Here is a 22,326-nt window from a genome sequence, read left to right as displayed (position 1 = left end):
TCCATTTCAAACAAGCAACTTTGTCTCAATATATTCATGGATTCCACTAAGAAAATATCTTGGATCCAAATATGAAAGTTTAAGTCCTCATATCAAGGAACAACCTCCAATTGTTAGTTTTCGGAAATCATATCAAGAACATATATAAAATATGCCTCAAACTTTCCATTTTCTAACAAATCCTAGATGGAGGGATCGATACTCGTTGGTGCCTGATAGGGAGGTTTCTAACTGAGAGAGCCATTGATTTCAAGAAGATGCAACATTGTATGGCTACATTATGGAAGCCAGGAAAAGGCGTTTACATTAAAAGTCTGGAGCCAAACCGATTTCTCTTTCAGTTTTATCATGAGGTGGATATCTCCAGGGTAATTGAAGGCAGTCCCTGGACATTTGACAGGATGCAATTTATATTTGAACGACTGAAGGAGGGGGACAACCCACGCTTGGTTCGACTAAACAAATTGGATTTTTGGGTTCAACTCCATGACATTCAACCAGGATTTATGTCTGAAAGAGTTTGTAAGGATGTTGGCAATTACATTGGGCAATTCATTGAATCTGATAGGAATAATTTTGTAGGAGTGTGGCGCGAGTATTTGCGTATTCGGGTAAGAATAGATCTGGATGTTCCGTTGAAAAGGCGAATGAAGATTAAGAAAGCAGGTGGCGAGTGGTTCTGGATAAATTTTAAATATGAACATGTTCCCACATTTTGTTTTATTTGCAGTATTCTTGGTCATGCTGAAAATTCTGTTCAAAGGTGTTTGACATACCGATGAAAGAGTTTGTAAGGAGATTGTGAAGCTATGCCAAGAAGACAGTCATTTCTTACTGGGTCTAAATGGTTGCGAACGGGAGTTTCAAGTCAGCCTATGGTGGCCGACGGCGATCGGAACAGAAATGTCGCAGAGATGGACAGAAACGGATTTTCAAGAAGAGATGGATACGATCCTATAATCAAGGAACGGGTTAACGCAAATGAAGGAAGGAATGCTGAAAATCAGGAACCTGATGATATGGAGGAAGATAAGAGGAGGGAAACTCGAAATTCAAAAAGCGTGAATAATGCTAACTCATCGAACATCGAACGAGGAAACTGTGTATGTGTTTAATGATCCAAAAAGGAAGCGGCCCAATGATTGTTCTAGGGTCAACCCAATTAGTGCTACTGGACTTCCAAAAAACGTATAAGAGGCAGGCCTGAAAGCTGGGGTCTGCCTAGACCAATGAGTACTTTATCTTGGAACTGCCGTGGGCTTGGGAACCCACGGGCTGTTCAGTTCCTTATGGATGCCGTTGTCCAAAAGCAACCCAGATTAATTTTTCTTTGAGAAACTCTTTGCAACAAAGATACGGTAGATAGATGCAGAAGAATGATTGGTTTCGAAGGTTCAATTACAGTCGAGATGGAAGGGAGAAGTGGTGGTCTAGCATTACTTTGGAAAAATGTAGGTGATTTTAATCTCAGTAGCCTCTCGAAAAATCATATCGATGGTGTAGTTAGTATTGAAGGGAGGGAGGATTGGAGGTTGACGGGGTTTTATGGGGAGCCAAACAGAAGACTTAGGTGGAATACTTGGAATTTGTTGAGGCTTCTTAATCATCAGTCTAGCTTACCCTGGTGCATAATCGGGGATATGAATAATATTACGTCTCAGGAAGACAAGAAAGGAGGGAGGAGATATCCGGAATGGCTGATCAAAGGCTTTTGTGAGGTAATCTCAGAGTGTAATCTCATCGATCTTGATTTGTTGGGTAACCCTTTTACTTGGGAAAAATCCAGGGGAACGAGTTCTTGGGTTGAGATTAGACTAGATCGTGCTCTAGTCACTCAGAGATGGCTGGGTTGCTACAGTGAAGCAACTCTATCTAATATAGAGATCTCAACGTTGGATCATTCACCAATATATTTAGATATTGACAAAAACAAAGAGAACTCAGGTTGCAGGAGGTTCCGGTTTGAGAACACATGGTTCAGGGAGCCCATGTGCAGGGACATCGTGTTGGACTGCGGGGAATCAAATTCAGATTTGGGGTACAAGCAGAAAATAATGAGGTGTCAAGCTAAGTTGGGCGTGTGGCGAAAATAAGTGACTGGGAATTTTTCTAGCAGAATCCGTGAATGCAAGTATCGTCTGAAACAGCTTAAAAATCGTAGGGATAGCACTTCTGTTCGTCTATATGCGGATGAACAAAATAAGCTAAACGAAGTTTTGACTCAAAAAGAAATTTTCTAGCGCCAACGTTCAAAACAATTGTGGTTGCAGTATGGAGATCAAAATAATAAGTTTTTTCATGCTTCGGCAAGTGAACGAAAGAAAAATAATCAAGTCCATAGGCTGCATAATGATTATGGGGTGTGGTGTGACTGGTCCAACGGGTTAAATAATTTGATTATTGATTATTTTACCCAAATTTTCTTAGCGTCTAGTAACCAGTGGGATGAAATTTTGATGCATATTCAACCTTCAATCACTACAGAGTTAAATGAGGAGCTGCTCAGACCAGTGAATGAAGAGGAAAAGAAGCATGCACTCTTTCAAATGAATCCGGATAAGGCTCCAGGGCCTGACGGAATGACTCCGGGTTTCTTTCAAAAGTATTAGAGTATAGTAGGTACATATGTGATTAAAATTGTTTGAGATTTCATTGATACTGGCCAGATGGCAGAAGAGTTAAATGAGACAAATATTGTTTTAATTCCAAAAAAGAAGTCGCCAGTGAATATGGGAGATCTGAGACCAATTGCTCTATGTAATGTCGCCTACAAAATAGTTTCAAAGGTCTTGGCAAACAGGATGAAACCTCTTTTTGATAAGGTAATTTCCCCGAACCAGAGTGCTTTTATTCCAGGTTGTCTCATCTCGGATAATATTATGGTGTCTTTTGAAATGATTCATTATTTAAAACGAAAGCGCGTTGGAAAGGAAGGGTATATGGCAGTAAAGCTTGATATGAGTAAGGCCTATGATCGTGTAGAATGGAATTTTGTGGAAGCTATGATGAGGAAGATGGGTTTTGACTCAAGATGGACTAGGTTGCTCTTCTTATGTCTCTCTACAGTTAAGTATAATGTGATTCACGAAGGGAGGGAGATGGGTCCAATTATCCCGACGAGGGGGATTCGCCAGGAAGATCCGATTTCCCCTTACTTATTTATCATTTGTCATGAGGGATTCACAGCTCTTATAAATGGTTATATTCAAAAAGGGTGGATTCATGGATGTAGGGTAGCTAATGGTGCTCCTTCAATTTCTCACATGCTTTTTGCTGATGACAGCTATTTGTATTGTAAAACAACGACTAGTGAAGCATCTAAAGTCAGTCAACTGCTTCAAGTGTATGAGTCTGCTTCAGGACAGAAGGTCAACTATCAGAAGTCCTCTATATTTTTTAGCAGAAACACAAATGACAGGACTCGAGGGGAGGTCTGTAGTCTGATGAGAATGTCGGAAGCAACGGATAATTGCTTGTACTTGGGCCTTCCAAATACGATGGGACGAAACAAGAATGTTATTCTGGGCTTTCTAAAGGAAAGAGTACGGAAAAAGCTGGCTTCTTGGTATGGGCAGATCATTTCAAAACCTGGAAAAGAGATTTTGTTAAAAACAGTTGTTCAACCATTGTCTACCGATGAACGTGTTTCTCTTACCAATGGATATGTGCAGAGAAATAGAACAGCTCATGTGTAACTTCTGGTGGCAGACAAGCAATAAGGCAGACAAAGGCATTCATTGGGCTAGTTGGGACAATTTGTGTAAGCCAAAATGTTTGGGAGGTATGGGGTTCAGGAAGCTGCATGATTTCAATTTGGCTTTGTTGGGTAAACAAGCTTGGAGGTTTCTTAATAATGAGACGTCCCTGGTTGTAAGGGTATTTAAGGCTCGCTACCATCCTTCAAGCAATTTTCTAGAAGCAGGCTTGGGAAGCAATCAGAGTTTTATATGGCGAAGCATATGGGCTACGCAAAGTTTACTCAAAGCGGGTCTAAGGTGGAGAATAGGGTCTAGGGAGAAAGTTAGAATTTTAGGAGATCCTTGACTTAATGATGATGTTCATCCGTATGTCGTTAGTAATCATCCAGCCCTTGATAATCAATATGTTAGTAGTCTGATGAAAGTGGAAGTTAAAGAATGGGACACTGAAGTGTTAGAGGATATATTTTCGGAGAGAGATCAATTTCTCATTCTTGGTATTCCTCTTAGTTGCAGATGGGAAGAGGATAGAAGATATTGGGCTAAGGAGGAGTCTGGAGCTTATTCAGTCAAAAGTGTGTTCAAGTTAGTTCAAGAATTGAAAGGAGGTTGGAATTTGAATGCAAATTCAGGTTTTTGGAGAAACTTGTGGAATTTGAAAATTCCATCGAAGGTGAAAAACTTTCTATGGAGGGCCTGCAATGGTTTTTTACCAACGAAAATCGCATTACAACTGAAGTATGTTCCTATTTCAAGTGAGTGTCCAATGTGTAATATTAAAGAGGAAACTGCGGTGCATTGTTTGGTTTCATGTGATTTTGCTAAAGCCTGCTATCAGGTAATAGGTGATGTAACCGATGCAGATGATGATCAACTTCTTAGTGACTGGTTGATTTCCGTTATGGACAGGTATGGCAAATCAAAAGTAGTAGAGGTGGGAATGATTATGTGGTCCATATGGAAAGCTCGGAATTTGGTAGTCTGGCAAAACACCTATACTCATGTCGACGAGGTAGACGAGGTAGCTCGTGTAGCACATCTTACTCTTGATCAATGGCTTGTTGCTCAATCAAAGAATTTTACTCCGTCTACGGCAGAAATGCACTCGATAGATGGCAAAGAGTAATGGAAGATACCAGATCGGGATACAATCAAGATAAATGTGGACGCAACTATTTTCAAGAATGAGAACAAGTTTGGTCATGGTTTTGCTGCTAGAGATTATACAGGGAAGTTGATTGAAGCTAGGTCCGTGTCGATTCGGGAGGGTAAAAGCTGATCTTGCAGAAGCTTTGGCGTTTAAGGAGGTTTTAAGTTGGGTCAAAACAAAGCAGTGGAATAAAGTTATTATAGAGACAGACTGCATCAAAGTAGTCCAAGCTCTAAGATCCTCAGTGTCTCTAGTTTCTACATCTGGTTTGGTCATATCTGATTGTAAACAGCTATTGCATGATATTGCAGATGCTGAGTTTTGTTTTATTAAACGGTCAGCAAATAGGGTGGCTCATTGTTTAGCAAGGCAATCCTGTTTATTTCCTGATCGTAGCTTTACTGAGATGGATGCCTCGTCTGAGGTAGTGTCTTTGTGTAGCATTGATTTATTAATGGAATGAAAGATCTCTTTTCCAGTGTCCAAAAAAAAGTAATGGGAAGGCGAGCAGAAGGAAAAACTAAAGAAAAACTAAAAAAAAAGAGATTAGTTTCTTAAATAGATATGATATGTAAGATACTGACAAGCTACATATATTTAAAACATCAGAATCCCTTTTAATCTGACCAAATGAAGATACAGTTCTGGCAATACAACAGTGTTTTTCTGTCAAGTGAAATTTGAAAACACAATAGTTGAAACATAATAAAGACATAAAATGGAGTCTACTTGAACTTATTGTGTAGTCTCAGAAAATCAACTTAAAGAGAAATTTGGACGTTTACTTTGACGATTTCTTTTCCTCTTCCACTATCCCATAGCGACGCTTAAACCTGGCAATCTGACCCACACTTTCCGCCATCTGACGCCTTGCCCTAATGTGGTACACTTTACCAACATGGGAAATCCTAGTCATCATTACTGGAATCAGTCGGCCAGTCTGTGTTACGTAAGATATCCATTGCATCTGGGGGTGAATTCCTTTCTTCATCTCCTACAAAAATCATAAGCTTAAGTATCAAGCCTACAAAAAAATTGAAATATCGGAACAAGAACATGATCTGATTCCAGAGAGAGATAGAATAACATGTAATGTTATGTATCACATTAAATATATCCTAGAGATTCAAAAAACTTAAAAAACATTAATTTACCTAAACACTACATAGAGTATCAATTGCAAAACAAAAGGTAATCATTAACCTCAATTTTTTTAAAAAAATCAGACTTTATGATGAGAAAATGAAACGTAGATCCATCATGTACTTGATACATAGACCTCAACTAACGAATCACAAATTCATAAAAGGAAGTGAACTGAAGAATAATGTCATCATGTACTTGATACGTTGACCTCAACTAAAGAACCACCCGAATGTAACCTCCTGAAAAGTACAAGAGTTTAATTTATACTTACGACAAAACATACCTAGTACACTAATAGTGGTTCTTAAAAATGTAGCTTCCGTAGCCAGGAAAATCTTTACAGGTGATAGATGGGTTGGTACAACAGGGGTACACATCTAAGCAACTAAACCCCCATACGATACATTCCCTTCGTGTTCCTCGGAACCACTAGTAAAATGACTAGTAAAAAAGAAGAAGCAAAAACTAGTAAACAAGTCGAACAAACAAGAAAAAAGGAACCGCATCAATGCGTATTATGAACAAGATTGACAATACATAGGTGCCACACAACCTTACGGGCAGCCAGCCTCTATGAGGAAAATAATCAAACAGTTTGGAGGCACAAGTGAGTAGCACTAAAATTTAAGAAAACAAATTAGAATACAAGCTTAAAAATCATGAATTTGTGCACAGTAAGTATTTTTCTCAAACTAATCATCAAAGGATCACAAGAGGTTTTAAAAATTTACAGGACAAAATGAATCAAAAATTGGTATGATAAAAGAGTAAATATATGAAAAATGAAAATAAAAAATAAAAAATGTAAATGAGAAGACTGACTTGTCGTAGAGTAGAAGCAGAATTAAGACAAGCTTGATCTGAAGTAGTAGCTGAAACTGAGCTTGCAGTTGGAGGACCAAATAAACTGTTGGTTTGTTTCTCTGCTTTTAAGTTCTAAACCCTAACCTCAGAATTCTTTTACAAAACACAGCATTTATTTAGTTAAAATTTGACTAAACTAACCTGAAATTTGTTTCATTTGAATTAAAATTTTTTACATTATATTTTTAATTTTAGTTGAATTGATAGGGTATTTTATTTAAAAAGCTAAATAAGTTGGTTATTAATAATTATAACTATTTACTTTATTAAATAGAATTTCTCATATTATGTTAAGAAAATAAGGTGGTTTCGTTAAAAATAAAAATAATAATATGTTTTAGTCGAAAATATAAATAGCTGATATTAATAATTATAGTATATTTTATTTTATTAAGGGACTGTTGGGTAAAATTGAGAAAGAGAAAGAAGGATAAAAAAAGGAATGATCTAGATTGTTTATATTTAAATTTGATTTTGATAATATTATGCAATTTCATAAAAGTCAAATATATTTATATTTAAAATAATATAATATATTTGTATTATAATAAACTAATTTATTTAATTATTTTGATTGTATCACTAATTTTATAATAAATTATGATAAAAATAATGTCAAAATAACAAATTTAATTTATAAAAACTAAATAATCAATTATTTAATATGAGACATAATTTTCAGCAACGCAATAGTAACAAAGATCAGCAAAGAGCATTTTCAAAGTCTTGTTTTCCGAGTTAGTCATTTATTTTCTCTCGTTTAGACTATCAATCTATTATACAATCATTGGAATCATGGATCAAGCAAACGGTATAACAGCAGCGATGAACAATATATCATTGGATGATGAGGAAGATGGAGATATTGAAATAGAAGCAGGGAGTTAGAATCAGGAACTTTGCAAGACCAAGGGTTTGATATAAAATTATGCATAGTTGGACGTTTCATTCAAGAAGGAAAATTCGACTTTGTAACTATGCAACAAACGTTAGCAGCTCTCTGGAAACCAGGGAAAAGAGTTTATATGAAGGAGCTGGATTCAAACCTCTTTTTATTTCAATTCTATCACGAGTTAGATGTCAAACGTGTTATGAAAGGGAGTCCTTGGTCATTTAACAGGAAAGCTATAGTCATGTCGAGGTAGCAACCAGGACAGAACCCCAGGTGCGTAGATCTTAATCATATGAAATTATGGGGGCGAGTTCATGATTTGAAAGTAGGTTTTATGTCGGAGAAGGTTCCAGTAGGGGTTGACAATTATCTAGGAGGCTTTGTTAGCTCCTGTCCTAGCAACTTTGTTTGTGTGGAGGGAATACATGAGAATTTGAGTGTTAGTAAATTTGGCCACACCTCTGAAGCGAAGGATGAAGATCAAAATGGCAGGAAATGATTGGTTCTGGGTTACTTTCAAATATGAAAATATCCCGAGTTTCCGCTTCATTTGTGGAATCATAGGACACTCGGAAAAGTTTTGTGGACAATTGTTTGAGAAGCCTGAAGCTGAAATTTCGAAACCGTATGGAGCTTGGATGAGTGCTCCATTTAAAAAACAGGTTAAACCTATTGGATCCAAATGATTAAGGAACAGAGACGGCAACAATAGCTTCAATTCACAGGCTCAGAGTCATGGTAGGTCAGCTGAGGAAGACGATGAAAATATGGATCCAAAAATCACTCCTGAAAAAATGATGGTTGTTACACAGGGAGGGAATCAAGGGATTAGGACAATTCAAAATGAGGTTATTAGCGAAGGACAACATGGCACTAATCAAGCTAACACAACCGATTCAACAAACTTTCAGGAAACTAATGATACGATCATTATTAAGACTAAAAAGCGCAGAACGGGGGATGGGCTTGACAATAATAGTATGGGCCTAGAACAGGTAGTGCAGATGGACTCAGATGCAGTTAGTGAGTTGGGCTATGAGAAAGCAAATAATAATCCAAAAAACGTATATGGGGCGGGTACTCAAGTGGGTGCTCTCCTACCATTATGGGTCTTTTAAGTTGGAATTGCCATGGGCTTGGGATCTCTTGGGTCTTTCAATTCCTAAAGGAGATAACACTCCAAAAGAGACCCGACTTCGTTTTCTTGTGTGAGATTATTTATAAGCGTAGGACTGTTGAGCGGTTACAACAAGCTATAGGGTTTGAAGGTATGGTTGTCGCGAAGTCTCAAGGTCACAGTGGAGGCGTAGCTTTTTTATGGAGACATAAAGATGAGGTGGTTTTAAGTTCTTATAGTAAAAACCATATTGATATTGTTGTATATATGAATAATAGTTCTCCTTTCAGAGTTACAGGAGTGTATGGTGAACCTGACAGAAGCAAACGACATGAAACTTGGCAACTTATTCAAAATTTATCATCAACTAATATTTTCTCGTGGGTGCTTATTGGTGATATGAATAATGTTTGCACGCAAAAATTATAAAAAATGTGGGAGATCGTACCCTCAAAGTCTTATCACAAGCTTTCTTGACGTATTGGAAGATTGTAGGCTCGCTGATCTGGACCTGCAGGGTTATCAGTATACGTTGGAGAGAGGATTAGGTACTTATGATTGGATAGAAGTTCGACTTGATCGAGCCTTGATCAATTCAGAATTCATGTATCTGTTTCAAGACGCAACTCTATCAAACTTAGAGGTTTCTACCTCGGATCACACCCCTCTTCTTCTTGAGTTTTTTAAAGTTCATCAGGTACCTCCTTCAAGAAGATTCCGGTTCGAGAATGCCTGGCTACGGGAGCCAATGTGTAAGCACTTAGTAGAGGATATTTGGTTTAGATGTCAAGGGCGTTCTTTTTACGAGAAGCTAACCGAATGCACATAAGTCTTGTCTGAATGGGGCAAGGAAATTACCGGAAGCTTCAAATAGCGCATTCATGATCTTAAAAAGAAGCTTAAAATGTTAAAAGGGAGACGAGATGAATATTCTGTAGCATGTATTAAGGAGAACCAGAAAAAGCTAACTGAGGTTTATGCTCAGCAAGAAGCATTTTGGAGGCAACGCTCCAAACAACACTGGTTAAAAGCAGGTGATCAGAACTCCAAGTTTTTCCACGTTGCTGCAAAAAATTGAAGAAGTCTAAATCGAATCACAAGGCTAAAAGATAAAGATGGACAAATGGTTGATTGGGACTCAGGCCTTCAAACCGTAATGATCGACTACTTTGATAGTTTGTTCACAGCCTCTAATGTAGAATGAGACCAGGTTATTGAGTGTGTGCAGCCCAGAATCACAGACGAGCAAAATAATGGATTATTAAAGGAGGTTACCAAAATATAAGTTAAAGATACATTATTATATATGTACCCTGATAAATCTCCGAACCCAGACGGGATAAGCCCGGGATTTTATCAAAAACATTGGCAAACTGTGGGGGAGGATATAGTCACAATTGTCAAGAAATTTTTCATTTCCTCAAGTATTGAACAAGATTTATAAAGCACTAATATAGTGTTGATCCCCAAGAAAAATAATCCCTTGTTGATGACGGAGTTAAGACCCATCTCATTGTGTAATATGGTGTATAAGATCATTTCGAAGGTTCTGGCGAATCGTTTGAAATAAATGATAGACTTGATCATTGCGGATACTCAAAGTGCATTCATTCCCGGAAGATTAATAACAGATAATATTATGGTGGCGTATGAAGTCATGCACTTCATGAAGCGAAAAACTTCTAGTAAGCAAGCTTAGATGGCCCTCAAACTCGACATGAGCAAAGCTTATGATCGAGTGGAATGGACATTTTTTGAGGCAGTTCTGAAAAAATGGGCTTTCCAAGAAAGGTAATCCAATTATTTACGGCTTGTGTTTTTTCAGTAAATTATCAGATTAGTCATGCAGGCAGAATTTTTGGTAATATTGCTACCTCTCGGGGTCTTCGTCAAGGGTATCCTTTATCTTCATATTTATTCCTCATTTGTAGCTCAGACCTTGACAAATTATTCTATGAGCGTGTTCCTACTCCCAGCTGATATTTGCCATGATTTGGAAATGGCCATGTCAAAGTTTTGGTGGCGATCAGATAGTTCGAAGGAGAAAGGGATTCACTGGATGTGCTGGAGGCGTCTGACTGATTCCAAGTTTAAAGGGGGTATGGGTTTTCGAAATCTTCGTGATTTCAATATAGCATTGTTAGGTAGCCAAGTTTGGAGACTCGTTACTTACCCGGATAAACTTGTCAGCCGTATTTTTAAAGCAAGGTACTATTACTATCCATCTGGTACTCTTTTATCAGCCAAACTTGGTTCTAATCCTAGTTACATATTGCGAAGCTTCTTGGAAGCTCAGAATTTTGTAGTCCAGGGTATGTCATGTCATATTGGAGATGGCAAGGAGATTGACATTTTAAATTCTCCATGGCTCCCATCAATGGAAGACATTTTCATTCACACATTCAATGAAACCATAGCTAATCAGAAGGTAGTCTCTTTGCTCAAACCTGGAGAAAGAGTGTGGGATACAGACCTGGTTTTGGATGTTTTTGATACTAGAGATGCAGAGTTGATACTTTCCATTCCCTTACAAGAGAATGCTAAGGATACCTGGTATTGGCGTCCCGAGAAAATGGGACATTGTTCAGTTAAAAGCGGATATAATCTCATTCAAGCTTCCAAGGATCAAGCCAACACAACAGACAATTCGGGATTTTGGAGACATCTCTGAAACTTAAAAATACCAAACAAGATTAAAATCTTTTTGTGGTGTGCGACCACTAATTGTTTGCCCACAAAGGATATGTTGCTTTGCAAGCGTATTTCGGTTAATCCTAAATGTTCAATTTGCAATTCAGATGATGAGTCAGTCATTCACTCTCTGGTCACTTGTTCCTTTGTAAAAGAATGTCACCAACTCACATTGATTACCCAGGTAGCAGGTGACTTTCATAATTTTCCTGATCGGCTCCAGTTAGTTTTTGATCAGAATAACAAACAAGAAATATGCAACAAGGTAACAGTGTGCTGGTTTTTATGGAAAAATCGTAATGATGTAGTTTGGAAGCAGCGAGGTAGCGGTGCCTCTGATATAGTTTATGCAGCGTTGTCTTTCCTTAACCAATGGAAGGCTGCTCAGGATAATAATTTTAATCTCTCCCTGAGTTTAATAACTTCAGAAGACGGTCTAGAGCAGTGGTGCCCCCCACCGGTAAACAGTGTTAAGGTGAACGTTGATGTAGCTTTATTTGAGGTACCATCTCGACACAGCCATGCTATCGTTGTTCGAAATCACTCAGCCCAGCTTGTGCAAGCGTTGTCAAAATGTTCTTTCGGAAAAACATCACCAGAGTTGGCAGAAAGCTTAGGCATTAGAGAAGCTCTCAGCTGGATAAAAAATAATGTTGTTGTGAATGTTACAGTTGAATCAGATTGTCTCCAAGTAATACAATTAGTCTGCAGCTCTTTCTCGAGTTACTCTTACTGGAGAGTTGTGGATGAATGCAGGTACCTATTGGAGTCATTGAAAAACCAGAACGTAGTGCTTAGATTTGTTAAGCGTCCAGCGAACAATGTAGCTTACTACCTCGCGAGATATAGTTGTTCATTAGCTGAGCGTAAGTGGGATATGTGGAATGTCCACCCTGCTTTTTATCATATGCTTTGTAAAGATTTTCAAGAGTAATAAATTTTTACATTCAGTGGCAAAAAAAAAATCAATTATTTTAAACATCGACAATATCAGTTATATATTAATATTTTTTTATGGGGTAAGATTTTAATTATGATTGAACTTAGAAGCTAAAAAAGACCAATTACCTATTTTAAACCTAAAAAGTAGGAAGAACGTTTGATAAGGGGTAATCAAAAAAGAAAAAAAAAAGAAAATAATTGAAGTTATTTTCTTTGTTGATGTTTATTTAGTGAAAAAGTCATTACTTTTCCCCATTTTAGTTTTAGATATACACCAACAAACCTCATTTTCCACCCCCGACTGGGTATTTGGATCCCTTTCTCATTTTTGTTTTCTTATTTAAATTATAACTTAAATTTTTTTTATCACAAAAGATATATCAATCTGCATTTTTTTAAAAATTAAAATGATTTATAATTTAGATTTTATAAATTAAAATAATTTTGATATAATTTATATGTTAATTTATTGAAAACATTATGATGCTAATAAATAATTATTTATATTATTTTATCATAATGCTAAAATATCACGTTATTATAAATTTATTTATAGGATTAAATATCAAAGTGGTCACTCAACTGAAGGTCATATATCAGTTTAATAATTAAATTTAACGAGTATCATTTGAATCACTAAAATCAAAATAAATATTAAACAAGTACCTCAAAAAATGTGCTCGAGAATTAAAATTTATTTTATGAAATTCTAAACATGTTTCTTAAATCCTATTACAAAGAAATGAAAAGTAATGAATTCATAGTATTTTAGATGATTTTGTGAGATTTATAAATTTATCAAAAAATTATTTTTATTTAAATAAAAAAATATTATTTTTATTTAAATAAAAAAATGACAATAAAATTAAAAATAAATAGTAGATAAATTTTTAAAAATCTTACTATATTATATAAATTACCAAAATTCATACATTTTCATTTGGTTATAATATGATTTAAAAAAATATAGAACTCCATAAAATAATTTTTATTTCTCGAACACATATTTTGAGTTATATGTTTGATATTTATTCTGACTTTAGTAATTCAAACAATATCGTGTTAAGTTTGATAATTAAACTGATATATAGGTTTGAGTTGAATGACCAATTTGATATTTAATCCTAAATATATTTGACTATTTTTTTATCGTAGGGAACACACATCCGTTAGCATTCGAGTGCGTCCTATATACACCCCACAGGCTCATGCAATAGCCTGCGTGAACAAGCTAAACCGTATTTAAGCGACAGACTCTAGCTCATGAAGCATAATCATAAATTCTCCTCCCGTGAGATTTGAACCTATGACCAAGAGTATAGTTATCCTCTCTTCAATCAATTAAGCCAACTTTGAGATTGCTTAATATTAATAAAGTAAAAAATAAATATAATCATGTAAGTTCTCATTCCGTTTCAGATCTGAATCAAACAACTAAGAGGTCGTTTTATTCAAGACGTGGTATCGGGTTGGAATTAGGAATCGAGTTAATGTGGTATTGGGTTGAGGTATCATAACTCAAATCATGTGCTTGGTTGAGTACCGGAATGAACATCTTTAATTTACAATATTTTAAGTGAATAATTTTAATTTAATTAAATATATAATTTTATTATTATTTTAATATATTTTTTATTAATATATTTATTTTGGTATTAAACAATTAAATTTAAATGCTTAAATCAAAAATTAAAATAGTAATTATAAAGTTGATCTCATGCCTTTCTCTCATATCATCTTCCCACTTAATATGAAAAACCAATACCTTAAAATTTAAGAAATGAATATTAAATTTCTTTTTTCTAAACCAAGATTTGAATGACATAAACCCATATCTGATTTTAAAATTTTGGTAACGAAACGAGCTCTAAAATAATTTAGGTCATTCATTTCCTTTCAATTTTTTCCGTTTCTTAATTTCATTTACATTTTTCCCGCCAAACGCCCCTAAACAAATATTAACATATAATTAGTTCAATGTTACAATTTTCTTCGTTGACCCCTAACCAAACCCTCCTAAATAGATTTATCGGTGATTATTTTGGAAAAAAGAGATATTTCACAAAAGATAGATTTTTAGTTTTTCATGACATATCTGAAAAAGTAGTCCAAATTTTTAGAAAAAGAAGTGCTTTAGCTGGAAAAAGTAAAAAATATCACGTTTTTGTTAAAAAAATAATTGTTGTTTTATAGTAGCACAGATTTTGCAAAATGATATCCTATCTCAATGTAATTGGTAACTATATTTATTTTTGAAAAGATTAGTACACACCGTCTCTTTGTAAATGTTTTTCATCTAAAGAACCATGTGTTAAGTAGTTTTTTTTACCTTCGAGATTTTAATTTAATAAAGGATATATAAAAATTATACCTTAAAACTGATAATAAAACTGATTGTTGTATTGGAAAACTAGAATTGGAGATGCTCATACTAGGGTATTTGAATTTTTTTTTCTGCATTTTAATTTAGTCCATCTCGAAAAAATATATGTTCGATGTTATACCCAAAATTTGGAATTGGATTGATTCGGGTCAAATGCGGATTAAGTACGGCCAAACCCGGTATTGTATTGTAGAAGGTGAGGACGAGTCCAGGCACAGAGGACACGCCCAATCTAGAGGAGATGTTTTATGGAGAATGGTCTGATAATGAGGAAGCCTGGGAGCGCATGATTAGGGTAGAAAGCGCCCAAGCGTTGTGGACGCGTCCACCATGGTGAAAGTATTTGGCGATTGTGGTCTTTTGGCAATGGAAGTTGCAGGACGCGCTCGTCCTGCTTAGGACGCGTCCTGTCATTGTGGCATGCTTTGAGAAGTAGAGGTGGTCAAACGGTCGGGCCGTCCGGGCCGTGCCAAATTTACGGCGAGTCGATTCAATTACCCAGTAACTCGTGAACGGCACGTAGAAGTGAACGAGCCGAGGCGAGTCATGCCGGTTTGATAAAATGATAACCTGGGATCGGCTCGTGAATTAGGCGAGTTTCCCGAGTTACGCGAGTTACGCGAATACGAGCCGATTAACCGTTCGTTTGGCGAATTCAGGCGAGTTAGCCGGTAATTATGTAATGCTTACAAGCTGGAAAGTGAGTGAGGATGGAAACTTCGAAAGTGGAAAGTGGAAACAAATGATATGAATATTATATAACCATTTTATTTATGTATAACAAAATTGCAACAAGTGGCAAGCAAAGCAATGCTTTTGGTCCACTACTCCACTCAGTTGTTTTTTTTAATTTTTTATCAGGAATGTACATGTCTGTGAATACCAACCATAAACTGTTATGAATTGTGATTCAATCAGATATTGAAAAATTGATAAATATATATTTATATTTATGTAAACTTGTAGAACTAGAATCAAATATTTAGATAATATTTAGATGGCTACGAATTATGATGAAAACAAATTTGTTATTTTTAAAAAGCAAATAAGTGACTATAGTACTGAAGGTGCAGAAAGAAATAAACTATTTTTTTTAACTTCAATTTTTATTTTCAAAATTGTGTTTTTTTTGAATTTATAAAACTAACATGTTTATAAGGAAAAGAGGACGGTACCTCTATAATTTTTATTAATTAAAAAAAATATTACAATTGATTTGAGAGGACTCCTCTCTAAAAAAATGAAACAAACCGTGTTTACATTTTAAATAAGATACAAAATATAACAAATTTTAAAATACAAGGCAAACAAATATTATCAACTATTCAAATTCTTCTTCTTCTTGTGGATCATTCGCTGACAAACCCGATTTCGATGAAGTGTCCATCGTCATCCAAGTATCCTCTTCGTCGTCCGAATCATCTTTTTTCATCCCTTGGTGTCTCTTTGCCGCTTGATCCCAATCCTTTTTGCAAACACATATCTTGACCACATCTGTTGTAAGACTTGATCTTTTCTCGTCCAATACTCTTCTACCGGCACTAAAAGCAGACTCAGAAGCAATGGTAGAGGCGGGATCTACTAAATTGTCCCTTGAAATTTTAGCTAATACCGGAAATTGGTTCTCGTGATTCTTCCACCATGTTAGTATTGAAAAATCCTCATCGAACTCATAGTTATATGAAAAAACTCTCTAAGTATTCTAAATGAAGTTTGAGGTGTAGATGCATTTTCGGAAATTCTACACTTTTGTTTTTTAGTTAGGATACCAAGCAATGTGGGATTAAACCTACTAGACTGACTAGTCTTAGGTGGTATAATATTTTGAGTTATAGGAGTATGTAGATCTATATGACAGTGTAACAAGTCTAAACAATGTTGCACATAAAGCACGTGATTATATGAAACTCCTAATACCGAGTAATAATATTCTAACATATTTTCTAAACCTTCTTTTCTAATACCGGGATCAATAAGACATGCAATACCATAAATAAAAGGAAATTCTGGAAAACATTATATCCACTTTTTTTCATATCAACAATAATTGCACCAAAACAATTATCTTTTTCATATGCTTTTAAAGTAGTAATAATATTAACACACTCAATAATAACAAGATGTATATTTGGCTCATAAACGTAAGAAAATATCTTAGTACCACGTGCATAACAATCAAGCAAATCACATACCCTATTTGCCAAGTCCCAATCATTTTCGGTAATAAGTCTATCCTCCACTTGATTTCTTGGATCAGAATTATATAACTCGGTGATAACTATCTTATATTTAATTACCTCGTATAGTAATTTATAAGTCGAACTCCATCTCGTGGGACAATCAATTCCCCACTTTTTGGGTATTAATCCACTTTCTCTACATAATTTTTTATATTGTCTCTTTAATGTGTGTGCGATACGTAAATTATTTTTCTAATAGGTGCTAAAAATTCGGTTATTTGTTGAATACCCTTTTGAGCCGATAAATTGACAATGTGTGCACAACATCTAACATGCAAAAAAATACCGTCTAAAGTAGTAGGAATATCTTGTGCAATATAGTAAATAACTTTATCATTTGCCGAAGCATTATCCAAGAAATAGTAAACACCTTGTGTTGCAAATTAAATTTGTTAATAGTTTCGACAATTCTCGTCTTTATATTATAACCCGTGTGTGACTCGTCCATAACATCAAAGGCAATTATTCATTTTTTGTAAAAAATAATCAGAATCAATCCAATGCACGGTAACACAAATATATGGCTCACCGCAACTCAAACTCCAACAATCACTAGTTAAAGAAACCATGCCATCATAATCACGAAAAAATTTAATTAATTGCGCACGTTGACTATAATATTTTTTTTTGTGTGACGTTTAAGCGTTTTCCTAGGAATTCTTTTAAAAGCCGGGTTTATTGATTCTTTCATCATGTGCTCTAAATTAGGACTCTCACCGTGAGAAAAAGGTAACTAGTCTAGTGTAACATAAGTAGCAAAAGATTCGATCATTTTATCTCGACTATAGTGGAAAGGCATACCTCCACTGGGAGACGATGTCAGAAAACGACCAATTTGTGTTTGTTGCGGTGATTCTCCGCGTGCTTCTCCACTTTCGTGACTTTGTTTCAAAATTCCGTGATGCGTTTTCAAGTGTCGATCAAGTGTACCTGTGCCGGCACCTTTAGAGTGAAGAAACGGGGATTGATTTCGGCCGCTTTGAATACAAAGTAAACAAAAGTATTTAAATTTGTTGGGATCCTCCGGTGTTACTTTTCTCGAAAAATAATTCTAAACGTGCGAGGAATGTCTCGAAGAAGTACCAGAAATCCCTGTAATTTTTTAATATAAAAAGATTAGCTAAATATTCGAACATAAAATTAAAAAATTCGAACATAAAAATTCAGTTATTTTGTTTCAAAATAACACACACAGTCGATTTTAACATATCAAATGGAATATACATGTTACAATTTTTATAATCATAAATGGACATAATAAAATAGAATAACAATTTTTAGCATACATAATTATAAAAATTCGAACATAATTCAATAGCTTTTTGGCAATAATAAACTGTTGCATTAAAAAAACTGCTCAAACAGTCAGCTAGTCAGCAAACATAACACATTTTTATTACTACAATGAACATATAACATACAAACTGCTCAAACAGAAGAAATGGAGGTTAAGAACAAGAAAAATGAGCAGCCTGAAAACATGAGCAAATTCAGAATTTTTGCCGGGTTCAATATTGGGTCGAGGGGGTCGCATCGTATTTGCTTGAGACGATCCTTGAGATGACTGTGTGCCCCTCCCTTCTTCCATTTGCTTAAAATGCCTGTCTGAAATTGTCTGAAAAACTGTAAGATTCTCCAAAAACTTGCCGGAAAATAATTAACCTTGCCGGAAAAAAACTGTATTTGCTTTGTTTGCTTGTTTAAATCGTGAGTATTTCTGAGATATAAGCTTATCAGTGTGTGAATATTTGCGAAGAATTGAAGTAAGAATTAAATAGAGAGATTGAGAGAGAGATCGAGAGTGAAGAGAGATCTAGAGTGAAGAGAGATTTAAAGGTGGAAGAAATAAGAACGTTGGAAAGCAGCTGTTGCAAATGTGTGGTGACTGGTGACTGGAGTGGTGGTGGCAGCCGCAGGGTAACCGTTCTGGCAGGTTACCGTTCTGGCAGGTGTGGGTGGCAGGTGCAATGCAGACATTGGAACGTTGGAACTTGGAAGAACAGGCATGTGGCAGGGACTCGCGGGCCGAGCCGGTTAACCGCGGTCCGAGCCGTGCCGGTTCGTGCCTGTGAGTTCGGGATGAATTCAGGCGTGTCGGGCCGGTCCGGTTCCGGGCCGATTACGGTTTTCAGGTTTCCTATTCATGTTCGGTTCGCTGTATTTACCGGTTCGAGCCGAATATTGATTCAGCACGTGGCTGGGCGACTTTTACAATTTTCTGGCGAGCCGAGTAGCGAATGGGCCGAGCCAAACCGCTCATTTGGTCGGCTCTAGTGAGAAGTGGTTGTTGAGGAAACAATACAGGTTTTATAGAAGTTAGGGCGCGCCCAATGTCTTAGGACACGTCCTGTGTTTGGTCTATACACTTTCAATGGTGACCTCAGGACAAAAGTATGCATGGAAAGGAGGAATGGATGGCTATCTTTACTAACGTATTTGTTGCAGGTACTCTTTGAAGAATTCCCTCCTTGAGACGGTCAAGGAAGAGGATGTCCGTGAAAAGCTTGAAGGCCTCCAGGGGTATGCCTGATGATTGAAGGCCTCCTCCTGTATTCAACGGGTGTCCTCGTTGGGGATGCGGGGTTAATATTGGTGTGTGCTTTGGGAACTCTGTTCTTGTATTCAACGGGTGTCCTCGTTGGAGAACTTTGGAGTCATCCTGCACTTTGCACCCAAGAGCTTGGGATCACCTGTCCTGTTATCTGGTGGGTTATCCTCATTCAGGGGACAAGGATGCGTCCGACACTTGGGGTGAACCGTGGCTATACCTGCATCCGTAAATCAAGGGAGATAGCTGTAGCGGAGTGTTATCCTTGTGCAGGGAGATGCACTATCCGTGAAGTCCTACGATTACGAACGAGCATTGGGCCTTTGCGGTTGGGTCTCATAGTTGGACATTCATAAAGCTAGCGGAAGACGGACTCTGGATGGGCTTTTACCGGGCCTAGGAATAAGAAGTCTAAGCCCATTAGATTTCTAGTTTCACAAGAACTACGTCAGGCTTGATCCCTAAATAAAGGGTACGTAGGCACATTGAGAGGGGTAAGAAATTGAGAGTTGATAAGGGAGCCACCACTTATTCTGATCAATCTCAGCCTAAAACAACCACAAACCACCACACACCGCTTGATTTTCCGGTGAAGAACCACCATCATAGATCTTAATTCCGGCGAGAAACCTCAAACTTTGTTATTACCAGATTCCTCCGTCAACAAATTGGCGCTAGAAGGAGAGGTGTTAATTAAGATCATAATCTTGGGAGGAAAAGATGTCTTACAATCATGATGGAAGTTCTCATGATGGAAGTGATAGCAGATCTGAAGGAGAAGACGAGGGAGGCTACACTCGTCACGAACCCTACATGCCCAGGAACATGGCAGATCCACCGAGAGCTCCGGATGTGGGAGGAACACCTCCAGTTCTCATCAGCAACGCTGATATCTTGGAGCAGTTGTACCGCATGGGGGATAGTCTTAACAGTTTTCATTCAAGGTTGAATGCGGTGGAGCATCGCAGGACGAGGAGGGGTCATCATTTTCCCCGTCGCGGCCACACCGTGGGGAAGACGCCCGTAGTCGAAGCAGATGCTCAGGCCAGCGGGGAAAACCCGCAAATCACTTCGCGGTGCTTGGAATATTCTGATGATGTAGAACCTATTGTGGATCTTGTTGAGAAGGACACTGAAGGTAGAGAAAGGCCTCGTCTAGTCAATTGGGTCGTGCCACACCCCCATAGGTCTGGGCGTACGATGGACGAGCGTCGTCGTGCGGAAAATACTCAGAATCAAGATGGGAAAGGAAGAGATTTTTCAACCTTAAAAAGAAGGCTTGGCATAAGGTTGGAGGATGATGACTTGAGAATGCTGCTGGTAGAATGGAAAAAGGAAGGAAACACTGGAGAAGCGAGGCCACATGACACAACGCATGTGCCCCCTACATACCAAAGGGATGATAGGGTGCGGCACCGCGAGCACGAGCGTGCCCCTCCGCGAGGAAGGTTCGCGAATTTTTACTGAGGCTATCAAAGGAATGGGCGAGGAAGGATGGGATACCAACATGGAAGGGCACCCTACAATGGTAGGAGGGATGGCGCACTCTCCACTGAAGAAGCTCCTGTCGTTGTTCCTATAGTTTCCCACAGTGCTACGGGCAATGGTTCCAGGACGCGTCCTCATGACCGGGACGGTAAGCGAATTCAAGAAAGGTTGCAGGATAATGAGGAAGTACCGCGACGCGGCCAGGAGGAACCTCGCGTGCGGGATAATGTTCAAAATCAAGATGGTAACATACTACAGCCGCAGCCTCAGGACGAGGGGCGACGAGATCCACCGCTACACCTGGGGGTAATCAAGGAGAATATCAATAAATCGCGGAGCAACCCCAACAACCTAATGTTCAAAACATTCCTGGAGTAGGGATGTATAATATGAACGATCTTAAGAGGTTGCTCAACCATCTTGAAGGAGGAAGAGTAACGGCGACTGCGCAAGCTCCTTCTCCTTTTGCTGCTGTTATGAGGGAGGTGCAATTGCCGGCAGGATACAGGAACACAACCAATGACTTGCGTTTTTATGGGAACTCTAACCCTGTAGAATTTCTGGGGAGTTTCAACATTGAGATGGATGTATATCAAGTACCTGACTTGGCTCGATGCCGTCTCCTGACGGCTACTTTTAGAGAGGGCGCTCAACAATGGTTTCAGAAACTTGGTCCAGGGATGATCACATCTTGGGAACAGATGGAAACCTTATTTCTAACTCAATTTCAAGCTGCAGTGAAGTATACACCGCCAGTTACCACGCTGGCCAATATGAAACAGAAAGAGGAGGAAAGCTTGACCTCATACTTTAAAAGGTTCAATGTAGAGTCTACTTTGGTGAGGGGCGCAACTGATGAAACACTGAAAATACTTCTTATAGCTGGTCTGCGTGTGGGACCAGATTTCTGGAAGCACCTGCAAGGGAAGGACCCTGTGTCGTTAGCTGATGTACTTGCGCAGGCGAAATTATTCAAAGTGATTGAGCAGTCGCTTACAGAAACAAAAAAGAATGATAACACCCACAACTCCAAGGGGCGAGCCAAGAGAAGAGATAGATCCGTGAGCCCGGATTATCGGCAGAATGCCAGAAGCCCCAATCCATTGATCTATGAAATGAGAGAATGAAGCCCGCCATCGAACTATGAAAGGAGAGTAAGCAACTACA

General features: G+C 37.5%; 4 protein-coding genes across 4 annotated transcripts; 3 read left to right on the top strand and 1 right to left on the bottom strand.

Moving 5' to 3' along the window:
- The first annotated feature begins 269 nt into the window (after positions 1–269).
- On the top strand, positions 270–782 carry LOC141719893 (uncharacterized). The gene has a single exon (XM_074522257.1). It carries the CDS (start codon positions 270–272, stop codon positions 780–782), a length of 513 nt encoding a protein of 170 aa, XP_074378358.1.
- Positions 783–1,409: 627 nt separating this feature from the next.
- LOC141719892 (uncharacterized) lies at positions 1,410–2,093 on the top strand. The gene has a single exon (XM_074522256.1). The coding sequence runs from the start codon at positions 1,410–1,412 to the stop codon at positions 2,091–2,093; it is 684 nt and encodes a 227-aa protein (XP_074378357.1).
- Positions 2,094–5,413: 3,320 nt separating this feature from the next.
- Positions 5,414–6,974, bottom strand: LOC141717242 (uncharacterized). Its single transcript, XM_074519335.1, has 2 exons — positions 6,817–6,974; positions 5,414–5,842 (listed from the first exon to the last, which is right to left on the bottom strand). Exon 2 carries the CDS (start codon positions 5,837–5,839, stop codon positions 5,630–5,632), a length of 210 nt encoding a protein of 69 aa, XP_074375436.1. The 5' UTR covers positions 5,840–5,842; positions 6,817–6,974; the 3' UTR covers positions 5,414–5,629.
- A 4,636-nt stretch (positions 6,975–11,610) lies between these two features.
- On the top strand, positions 11,611–12,492 carry LOC141719891 (uncharacterized). The gene has a single exon (XM_074522255.1). It carries the CDS (start codon positions 11,611–11,613, stop codon positions 12,490–12,492), a length of 882 nt encoding a protein of 293 aa, XP_074378356.1.
- The last annotated feature ends 9,834 nt before the right edge of the window (positions 12,493–22,326 follow it).

Source organism: Apium graveolens, chromosome 4 (assembly GCF_009905375.1).
Source record: "Apium graveolens cultivar Ventura chromosome 4, ASM990537v1, whole genome shotgun sequence".
Classification (NCBI taxonomy): domain Eukaryota; kingdom Viridiplantae; phylum Streptophyta; class Magnoliopsida; order Apiales; family Apiaceae; genus Apium; species Apium graveolens.
The sequence above is the reverse complement of the archived record's forward strand: the minus strand, read 5'-3'. Positions and strand labels throughout refer to the sequence as shown.

Excerpts from the sequence above, each read along its gene's own strand:
- LOC141719893 (XM_074522257.1), top strand. The coding sequence starts at position 270 with ATGGCTACATTATGGAAGCCAGGAAAAGGCGTTTACATTAAAAGTCTG.
- LOC141719892 (XM_074522256.1), top strand. The coding sequence starts at position 1,410 with ATGGAAGGGAGAAGTGGTGGTCTAGCATTACTTTGGAAAAATGTAGGT.
- LOC141717242 (XM_074519335.1), bottom strand. The coding sequence starts at position 5,839 with ATGAAGAAAGGAATTCACCCCCAGATGCAATGGATATCTTACGTAACA.
- LOC141719891 (XM_074522255.1), top strand. The coding sequence starts at position 11,611 with ATGTTGCTTTGCAAGCGTATTTCGGTTAATCCTAAATGTTCAATTTGC.